Here is an 11217-nt window from a genome sequence, read left to right as displayed (position 1 = left end):
CAATAAAAAATACAAAACATTCACAAATAAATACAAATATATTACAGTTATACACAGTACTAATACACTGAGACGTGATATTTATAATATATATACACACACTAGTATTTGTACACAAAGGGTAAAGATAGATTGTGTATGAGTGACGATATTTACATATTAAATAACTTACAAACACATTTAAATGAACAGTCAACATTAACTGAAACTTCAGTGTCATTAATAAACACAGAAATAATAATGAACAGGAAGTGATTAAACAAATAAATAAATATAATTAACACAGGAGAAAGTCGTGACGTGGTTTAACTCTTTATTATTTATTTGATTTTATTTCAAAGTGTCAAAAATAATGTCAAACATTACAAAAAACATTTGAACGGCCGCATTCGGCTTCCGTATATTTGCCTTTAGTTTGAGGACAGAGGCTCTTACTGCGCATGTCCACCGCCATCACGCACCTGCCAGGCGGGAGGCGGGGAGCTGCTGTTACCATGGCAACTATCTCCATTCATTCCTTCATGGAGCGGACCGTGTGCGCGCTGCGTTGGACTCTCCTGATTGGACGAGGCCGGTCAGGACCAAACCATAGCAAAAAAAAAAAGGGGGGGAGTTTCCTTTAAAGAGCACGCGCAGACTCGTTTTACTCTGTATTTAAAATCAAACTGTTTTTATCGCTTTGAATGTGAATGTCAGTGTCAGAATAACGTGTCAGTGATTTACAAACGTTTGCAGCGACCAAACTTTAGTGAACTAAGTCAGGCTAGCTTTCAGCGTTAGCATTCTAGCATTTAAATGAGTTTTAAAGCTTCTCTAACTTTTGTTCACAACTTTAAACCGAACCGGATCCACCGTTTACGTACAAACGTGTTTAGTTGTTGATTATTAACGTGAGCTCCGGTTAACGGAGGGGGTGTGCGCGCGAGCTGAGCCTGAGCGCCTGACAGGCTGAGCTCAGGGAGGCACGCGCCCAGGTACTTCACTTGACGTGTTAAAAAGTCACGCGGCTTCAGGGAACCGCCAATCACCGCTCAATACCACGAGGAAATACATGATCGACAATCATCGATATATTTATTTAATGTTACAGGAAAGCAGCGTTTGATTGGTTTATGACGTGAAACGTTGTTTAAACGTTGAGGGAACGTTACAAACAGGAGGAGGGGTGATCAGACGGAGTACTACTGATGGGAAGTTCGGGTCTTTTTAGGGAGTCGGATCATTTGACTCACCAAGAAGACTCGCCTCTTCATTTTACCACTTACACCTTTAATAATTCAGCCAGACTTGATGTGACTTGTGATTTATATGTGTACACATATATCACTCACATTATTCAATACATCCTTTGTACTGAAGTATTCAAAAATAAAAAAATTACATCTTCTAATATCAATAAATTGCCTTTGGTGGTACGATCCTTGTCTATCCTGACATTCAGTCAGCACCCGTAGTGCACTGTATTACTTTACAATTAAGAAAAATTAAAGATACAATAAAAACAATAAACATAAAATAATAAATAACGGCTCATAGTGGTAAGAGCTAGCTCTTTGAACCGGTTAGGAGTGTGTCATTCTTGAACGCATTGATTAATTTGAACTAATCTTTTATATAACTCATAATGCAGTACGTTCCCTCGTCACATGGAAACAGAAATAGTTCATGACTCAACGACGTGTCCACAGGTTTGAGTCTTGCATATAGATGTTTAGCACGGGTGAACTTTATAACACAGTTATATATTTATCTTCTATGCAAATTTTTGTACATATTTAAATCATATGCAAATGTTTAATCTCTGTGTACATATTTAAATTTAGAACTATCTCAGGTTAATTTTGAATTACGGTTACTGTGTTATAGGTTCATTCTAATGTATGTTTGCATGCTGCTACTGGATGCTTGAATTTCCTTGGGGATCAATAAAGTATCAGACTCTACAGACTCTAAAAAACTTGCAGTACTTTGCACTGCACAGCCAACTATTTTTTTTTTTTTCACTGTGTACTGTAAATACTGTAAATTCTGCCCATACTGCCACACATATATTTATACTGATATTTCAGTTTACATCTATCTATCTATCTATCTATCTATCTATCTATCTATCTATCTATCTATCTATCTATCTATCTATGCTACAGCGCTGCATTAGTGAATGAACGAAATGACTCAAAAAAAAAAGATTCGTCCAATTTTCCATCCGACACTAAGTGATCCGATTCAGTGAAAAGACTCCAACTTCCCAACCCTGGAACCGGCTCGTCCGCTCCGACACATCACTCCGCCGTACCTGTCACTCATTGGCCACAGGAAGTCCAACGCTCGCTGGTGCTGTTCCGCCTTCTGCTGACTGCCAGGCGGCCGCTGGACCCGGACCCGGAGCTAATGTCGAACCATTGAATGAAAAGTCAGCGCACCAGCGGGCTGTAGCCAAGCAGCCACCGGCCTCCGACACACCGACACTATCTGCACTCTGTCCCCGTGGTGTGGACGCCTGGTGCCCGGCAGAAGCGAGCTCACGCAGGCCGGCTGAAGACATCCGTGGACGGGGGGAAGGTAGAGACGCTGCCGGGTATTTCTGGTCAGACAGGTCGCTAACGTTAGCTGCTAACCGCTGGGTGTATTTAAGTGTTTGGTTGATTAGTACACACCGATACCGAGGGGAGTGTGTTCGGTGTGTGTGTGTGTTACCGATCACACTCCGCCTCTCAGCCGGTGTCGGTGCCGTTAGCACGGTGCTAACCCCCCTATCATGTTGCGGCTAGCTCGCCATATGTGGAGCTTCCGTGCAGACACCGACTCTGTGCGTGTGTGTGTGTCCGTGTGTGTGCGTGCAGGACCGGGCTGTGTGTGTGGCGATGCAGCGGCTCACGGCGCAGCTCGTGGTCGGGCTCCTCGCAGCGCTGCTGGCGGAGCGGAGCTGCAGGGCGGACGGCGGCGGGGGCCCGAGCCTCTCCGAGCGGGTGATCTGGGCTGTGAACGCCGGGGGGGACACTCATGTGGACGTGCACGGCATCCACTTCAAGAAGGACCCGCTGGAGGGGAAGGTCGGCAAAGGTACGTGTGTGTGTGTGTGTGTGTGTGTGTGCACCTGTACAGGTGTGACATTGTGAAGGTTTCTCTGCACGCTCCGGAAGTCACCACAGACTAACGAGGAGTCAGCATAGAGCAGCTCCGCCCCCTGCGCGTGCACAGGAAGCAGCTGATGATGTGTGGTTACGTTAACGAGCGAGCTAACGGTTACGTTAGCAAAATGCTAAGTAATGTAGCCGTTCACTTAGCATTTTGCTAACGGTTATGTTAGCAAGCGAGCTAACGGTTACGTTAGCAAAATGCTAAGTGATGTAGCCGTTCACTTAGTATTTTGCTAACGGTTACGTTAGCGAGCGAGCTAACGTAACGTTAGCAAAATGCTAAGTGATGTAGCCGTTCACTTAGCATTTTGCTAACTGTTTCGGGAGTTAAAGGGAGTCTGTCATTAGCGGCTGCTATCCGTCCTATACGTTAGGGTTACAGTTGGCTAGCTGCTAGTAGCGATGAGCTAACCGAAGCTTAGCTTGGGTTAGCTAGTTAGCCCCTGTTGCTTTGCGTTGTGTTTTAGTCGGAAGCAGCCGTTAGCTTACCTGTTAGCTGGTGACATAATTTGGTAAGCTGTAAGCAAACAACACATCCACGCGGATAGCATTTTGCTAGAAGTTACGTTAGCGAGCGAGCTAACGGTTAGCTCATACAGCAGCAATACTCAGGGGTTACGGTTAGCTAGTTGCTAGTAGCTACCAGCTAACCGAAGCTTAGCTTGTTAGCCGCTGCTTTGCATCGCTCTTGGCTAGTAGGAAGCAGCCGTTAGCTCATCTGTGACGTCACTCTGCCAAACAGTTAGCTGGTGATCAGGGATGTAACGATACACTCGACTCACGACTCGATACGGTTCAAGGTTTTTTCTTTACGATACGATTTTCATTTATTTTTTAAAAATCAAAATGAGCTACAGACAAATTCTGACCAAATAAAATGATCTGTTTATTTGTAGGGAAAAACTCTGAGGTTCTTCCTTTACAGAAACTCTCAAACAGTTTGTTCTTATAAAAAGTTAAACAACAAACTCAGATATCTGCTTTCTTTAGAAACAGTCTCTCAGTAAACTGATGTTAACTGCTGTGATCTGCAGTTTTCATCTCGAGGCGGCGTAACGTTACTTTGCTTCTCACTGTGGCTGATCTGCTGCTGCATGTTGCTCGTGTTGCCGCTGCACGTTGCTCGTGTTGCCGCTGCACGTTGCTCGTGTTGCCTCTACATGTTGCAGTCTCTCTATGTTTCCATGCTGTTTTGGTTCAGTCTGTTTCTCACGGTTGTATTTGTGTATATATTGAATCCAAATTGCTCCACACAGCTGATTTCAAACTGCTCGGTGCGTCCTCTGTTTCTTCCTTCGCTCTGTGCTCCGTACCTACGTAGTGACGTGAGTCACGTGACTTGACGTCTGACGTTGAACAAATGAATCACCAACCAGTGACTTTTTAAAAAAATAACGTAAGAAAAAGAACAGATCCTATCGCGACTCATTTTTTCTGTGAACCGGTGAATCGTCTCACATTTGTACCGATTTTTAATCATGTCGCGATGCATCGTTACATCCCCACTGGTGATGGAAACCTGCAAACGGCAAAAAGCTAACGTTATCCAACAAAAGCCACTATGATGTTTTGTCTGTTTTGAAGCTAACGTTACCTAAAGCTAACGTTAGCTCGCCTCTCTCCCCAGCGTCAGATTACGGGATGCGCCTGCCGATCCTGCGCTCCAGCCCGGAGGATCAGGTCCTGTATCAGACGGAGCGCTACAACGAGGACACGTTCGGATACGACATCCCGATCCGAGACGAGGGAGACTACATCCTGGTGATGAAGTACGCGGAGGTTTACTTCGCCCAGTCGCAGCAAAAGGTGAGGTGCGGGTGTTCAGGTGTGAGGAGGTGCCGGGTGTCGGCTGTCGATCGTTACTCACCTGTGAACGTGTTGTGTTCAGGTGTTTGACGTCCGTCTGAACGGACACACGGTGGTGAAGGACCTGGACATCTTCGACCGCGTGGGTCACAGCACCGCCCACGATGAGACCGTCTCCTTCTCCATCAGGCGCGGCAAGCTGAGCGTGCAGGGCGAGGTGTCCACCTTCAACGGCAAGCTGACGGTGGAGTTCGTAAAGGTGAGACGGCAAACACAGCTCTGTGACTTTAAGGACTTTAATTAAGCCAATCACAGTCAGCCTTGTGAAATTCTGCCTGGCAACCAGCTGCAGTGAACTGCTATAAATAGAAACAGCCGTGCTCTGCTCTGATTGGTCGACTGCTATGGAGCCAACTGACGCTCCTGAGAGACAGAAACCCTTGAAAGTAACCGTCAAACAACAGACATCTGTCAACAAACCGTAGGTCGTATCAATGAACAAACGTGATCATCAGCATCCTGAAGTCTTCCTGAACATCTACATGTATAATTTGTGTAGACAAAGTTAGAAATATGTCCTGTAGAGCGAGGTAAAGAACTGGTACGTCTGCCTTCGTCTGCTCTCTGTTAACATGGAGTGAATGTGATCCTGACGTCTGAGCTCACAGAGCCAAAACTAAAAGTGTGACGGCTTCAGCAGCAACATGTGAGCGAGCAGCACGACATGACCACACTTTGAAGTTCACATTATTTCTGTGGACTCGGGTCTGTGCCGCTGAGAGCAGTTTGAACACGGTTAAAACACAGATTTCTCTTCGTCTCTTTAGGGGGCGGAACTCGGAAGCCGTCGTCCATTAGCTACGCGTTAGCACGCCTGTCAGCTCAGGATCACGTGACGTTAGCATGTGTTAAGTCATGTGATGTGTTTTTCTGTTTCAGGGTTACTATGACAACCCCAAAGTGTGCGCTCTGTACGTCATGAAGGGGACGCTGGAAGGTGAGTCCTGACGCCGTTAGCATGTAGCATGTAGCTGACGTAGCCGATGCTAACCTTCCTTTTCCTGTCGTGGACAGACGTGCCCAAACTCCAGCCTCACCCCGGCCTGGAGAAACACGAGGAAGAGGACGAAGACGAGGAGGAGACGGAGGGCGGCGAGGAAGGCGGGAAGAAAAAAGTCCCGCCGGGTTCGAAGTTACAGGTCCGGTCCGGCCCGCGAACACCGAACCCGTACGCCGCCGACAACAGCAGCCTCATGTTCCCCATCCTGGTGGCGTTTGGCGTGTTCATCCCGACGCTGTTCTGCCTCTGTCGGCTGTGAGCGGGCGACGGAGGCGGGCGGAGACGCGTCCGTCTGACGTGAGACTATGAAGACGGAGGGGGCGGGGTCAGGGGGCGGGGTTAAGGTGACATCAGCACAGGTAAAGCAAACACAGAGGACAAAAAAAAAAAAAAAAAAAAAAGACGACTGAGGACAAATACTTTTGAAGTGAACGCCGCGGTCTGATTGGAGGAGGAGGAGGTGCGCTTGTTTTGTGAATGTTTCCACCCCTGCTGACCGGATCTTCACGGTTTGAAGCCACATTTCAGCAGCTAACGGGGACGCTCGGTCCGAGCCCGCCCTGACGTTTTTTTTATTGTTTTGTACCGGGTGTAGCGAGGAGGTGGAGGAAGCCCTCCGACACTCCTTCAGCGGAAGGTGGTGCTGCGTAGAAATTGGTTGCATAGATTGAAGCCGTGAGTGACGGTTGGTGGAAACACAGTTGCCATTTTTTCTTCAACTTTTTTTATTTTTGTGTCTTTTCTTCGTCGACGTGCCATCATCATCTACGCCATAAACTGTTGGATTGTTTTTCTCTCTGCTGTCTACGTCCACTCGCCTTTTACGTACATGACGCTTGTTCAATGCACCTGATGCCTAATGTTAGCGAAATGCTAGCTAACTAGCTAGCTAATGCTATCACGGCTAACTAATGGTTAATGGAAATTGGCCGGCTAGTTGCGTCGGCTAGACGACGTTACCATACGCTAGCTAAATCAGATTGATGTTACCTAGCTAGTAAGCTAGTGTTTTGCTAACATTAGCTATCTACATCATCTACATAGCAAATATCAGCAAAGTTAACATTAGCCATCAGCTAGCTATCATTGACGTAGATTAGCTAAATAGTTAACTGCTAGCTAACTAGTCGTGCCTGATAGCTAATGTTGGCAAAATGCTAGCTAAATCTCTTGATACATAACTAAAGATTGGTGTAATTTAACTAGCTAGCTAAAGCTATGTGTGAATTGGCTGGCTAACCTAGCATTTTGCTAACAATATCAAATGTGACTAGCTAATCTGCATCAGTTGATAGTGAGCTACGTACATCTGATGGCTAGCTGCTGTAAATTAGCTAATTAATTAGCTAGTGTTTTTGATAAAAAAAAAAAAATAGCAATCAGATGTAACTAGCATCATTGACGTAGATTAGCAAAACGCTAAGTTACATCAGTCGTTATCTAGCGTTAACTAGCTTGTTACATGTGGTAGCTAATGTTAACAAAACGCTAACTAATGGTTGATTTAAATTATCAGATGTAACTAGCCGGCTAACCGTGGTCATCAGTTAGCCGTCGGTTGTTTAATGCACAAACAGACGTCTCTGATCTTCTTTGTTTGTTTTTTGTTTTTTGTTTTTCGTCTCGTTACAAAGTGAGAATGTCGAAACGTTTAGCGAGCGGCAAAGTTTACGCTGTGAAACGCTCGAGTGACTCTCGCTCGCTCATCGTTTGCACGCTGCCTTTTTTTATTTTGCCAAAGAATGTTTGTTTGTTTGTTTGTTTGTTAGCATAAGAGAGCCTGTTTTTGATTTGACGAAAACTAACCTGACCTCTCTGAAGCCCCGCCCCCCCTTTGCCTCGATGCTCCAATCACAGTTGAGCAAAGTCAACTTCCCCCTTTCCTGTACGTAGATATGCTACGTGTTAGCGCACGACTATAGGCACGTCTTAAGGTGGCTAATGTTAGCAAAGTGCTAGCTACATCGGACTCGGCTAGCATTTCGCTAACATTAGCTTCAACTCTAGCTAACGTAGCATGTTTACGTTCCGGAAAGGAGGAGGTTGACTTGCTCAAATGTGATTGGAGCACAGAGGAAAAGGGGGCGGGGCTTGGCAGGGTTCAGTTTAGTTCTGGAGTAAGACTGGAGGACATTTTGTTTGTTTCTTGTCTGATGAGCCGCTAGCGTCGCGCTGTCCTCCGTTTTGTTTGAATCTGGTCCTCAAAGTTCATCCGGAGAGACGAGAAAGCACAAACAATCAGGTGTTTACGGAGTCTGTTGTCTCGTAACGTGGACCGTACCATTTCTGTTCATTCAATGTCAACTTTCAGTGCAATTAAGCTAAGCTACATTTTACCTTTGAGTTAGCAAATCCTCGTCAGCTAACGGCTAAAATGACTAGCATCTATCAGATGTAACTAGCTAGTTAGCCTACATCAAATGATAGTAAAACTAATGTTGATTAGAGTTCGGTTTAAGTTAATTAAGTAGTTTTAAACATGAATTGCTAACGAGCTGTTTACATCTGATGGCTGATGCTAGCTGAGGATTAGCTAACTAGCTTCTTCGCTGAACTCTTGAGGACGGTTTTGTAACTTTGTCTCACTGATGCGTCTTAAACGTCACGTGACCTCCCTGAACAGTGTCGCTGTCGCCAAACCAACGCAGCGCTACGTAACAAACGTACCAATTCAGGCGGCGTGGATCGCTCCTCGATTCTCCTTCCTGTTTCCTGTTGGGGCGAGAACTCTTCAGTCGGTCGGTCAGTCTGTGTTTTTTTTTTTTGTTTGTTGTTTTATTTAAGAGATTTCCTCTGAAGATTTAACTGAGCACCAAAGTCACCGTGTTCTGATCCGAGCTGCGTCTGTATATAACGGTACGAAGATCGCACTTTTTAGCGTGCGATCACCTTTTTTTGTTTGTTTTGTTTTTTGCGTTGCAGCCGAGGTGTTCGGGGTTTTTTTGTTTTTTTAATTTTTCTCCTGAGGAAGTGGCCTTTTCTTCTTCTGGGGGACGAACGGTTTGTTGGTACAGAGTTTAAAATAAAATAAATACATTTAGTGTGCGGTTATATAATAATACATCAGTCTTTAGTTAGCTAGCTGCTTACATCTGATGGCTAACGGCTAACAGCTAGCTAAGCTACATGAGTTGATAGTAAGCTATCTCACAGCTAATATTAGAAACAGGCTAGCTATCGATTGATGTAGCTTAGCGCTAGTGACTGCTAGCTAACTTGATGGTCGTTAATGTTAGCAAAACAAACTAGCTGAAAGGTTTAACGCTAACTAATGACTGATGTAAATTAGCTAAGTAGCATTTTGCTAACGTCCGTCGGATGTAACTTCATCAAAGGTTAGCTAGCTGGTTACATTTGTATGTTAACGTTAGCAAAATGCTAAGCTAACTTGCGTAATGGATTAAATTAAAGGGGCGGTTTGATGAACTGATGAATAAATGAGATTATATCTGAACATGTGGGATCTTCCAGTTTATTCTATCTAATTTAAATCAGTTGATCTGGATTATTTTATAATCTGTTTGAATTTTTTGTCCTCAGGATCTTTGTTTTCTTTTCATGTTTTATTGGTGTGACATTTTGCACTGCCTCGTGTATTTTAAATCATTTTGTTTGTGTTTTTGTCTCTGTTGCCTTGAATTATTGAATACACCATGCTTTACCATCACTCGCCTTGAAGTCGCTCTTTTGTTTGTCGGTTTGTTTCGGAGCGAGTTTTTCATTCCACGCAAACGTATCCGGAGTCGAACCTCCAGCCCGTCGCTGAGCTCGACGTTTCTCAGAGCTAAAGTCACGTATCGCGTTAGCTGATGTTAGCGAAATGCTAGCTAACTAATAATCGATTGTACAGTATCTAGTTAGTTAGCTAACATTTTCGCCAACATTAGCTGTCAGACCTCTATCAGTACATCAGTCTTAGCAGTCGTAGCTAACTAGCTAGCTAAAGCTATTAAGGCTAACTAATGTAATTAAAATTACAAAGTAGTTAGCTAGCATTTTGCTAACATTAGACATCATACGTAACTAGCTAATCTGTGTCAGACGATAGCGAGCTAGTTACATCTGATAGCTAATGTTCAGTCGACCTTTGTGTTCTTCGTGTTTCAGTCCAAACGTTTTCCCGCTGAATGAACCCGAGTGGAATGAAGATCTACTCTGTTTTTTCTGTTCACGTGAGAACCAAAGAAATGTCGTCGTTAAGAAAGGTTCTTCATCTCATTAATCACCACTAATTATCCCCAATCCCAATGCTAATCTGGTAGTTAATGTTAGCCAGAAGCTAGCTAACTAGCTAACTAAAGCTATTATTAAGTAACTTTTAATTTTGCTAACATATCAGATGTACCTGGTTAGCTAACTTATATCAATTAATAGCTAGTTAACATCTGATAGCTAATGTCAGCAAAACTCTAGGTAGCTAAAATGCTAACTAAAGATTGATGTAAATTACCTAGCTCGTTAGCTCGTGTTTTGTTAACTTTAACTACCAGCTAGCCGGCTAATCTACATCAGTTCCACACAAACACGTCCCGTCATCGTAAAAACTCGTTTTAATTGTTGGTTTATTTCAGATTTTCAGCATGTTGCTCTTTATTTCTTTTTATTTTGTTTCACAGCAACTGAGATGAATTTTAAACTGAGACAAATTTGAACAGCTAAAACACACACACACACACACAAACTAGTGGCGAGGTCCGCCACCGATCACGCAGTGCGAGTGTGTTTGAGTCCTACTGTACAGATGATGAACACGTCTCCTGTGAGGCGGCAGGTGGACGTCCTGACGTGGAAAATATCTGCTGATAAACGCTGTCTCTTTTTAATAAATGTGCTATTTTATCAGAACGAGTTTGTTTGTCGTCACTGAGTGTTTGTGTTGAATCGTAAAACTTTATTAAATGTCTGGAAAAAAAACTCCTGAGAATACTTGGCGAATTTTAGCAACACAGTAGCTAGCTCAGCTACATTAATCATAGTTAGCTTTTAACATTTCATAGCTAATATTAGCAAGATGCTAACTAGCCAATAGCATCAAGAGCTAGCATTTGCTAGCTAGTGAGTTTACATCTGAGAGCGAATGCTAGTAAAACGCTAGCTACAACTCTTAATGCTATTGGCTAGTTAGCATCTTGCTAATATTAGATATCAGATGTAACTAGCTAGTTACGTCTGTTTACACTGGTTAGCTTAAAAGATTTAACGCCATTTAAT

At 43.9% G+C, this 11217-nt stretch overlaps 1 protein-coding gene across 2 annotated transcripts; it reads left to right on the top strand.

Annotated features, from left to right (window-relative positions):
* Positions 1-418: 418 nt before the first annotated feature.
* Positions 419-10851, top strand: mlec (malectin). 2 transcript variants are annotated; one of them, XM_027277545.1, is made up of 6 exons: positions 419-574; positions 2844-3063; positions 4768-4946; positions 5029-5205; positions 5886-5943; positions 6021-10851. In XM_027277545.1, exons 2-6 carry the CDS (start codon positions 2865-2867, stop codon positions 6263-6265), a joined length of 858 nt encoding a protein of 285 aa, XP_027133346.1. In that variant the 5' UTR covers positions 419-574; positions 2844-2864; the 3' UTR covers positions 6266-10851. The 2 variants fall into 2 exon arrangements, with proteins under 2 accessions (XP_027133346.1, XP_027133345.1); XM_027277544.1 differs by lacking the exon at positions 419-574 and adding an exon at positions 2242-2562.
* The last annotated feature ends 366 nt before the right edge of the window (positions 10852-11217 follow it).

Source organism: Larimichthys crocea, chromosome III, assembly GCF_000972845.2.
Source record: "Larimichthys crocea isolate SSNF chromosome III, L_crocea_2.0, whole genome shotgun sequence".
Lineage (NCBI taxonomy): Eukaryota > Metazoa > Chordata > Actinopteri > Sciaenidae > Larimichthys > Larimichthys crocea.
The sequence above is the reverse complement of the archived record's forward strand: the minus strand, read 5'-3'. Positions and strand labels throughout refer to the sequence as shown.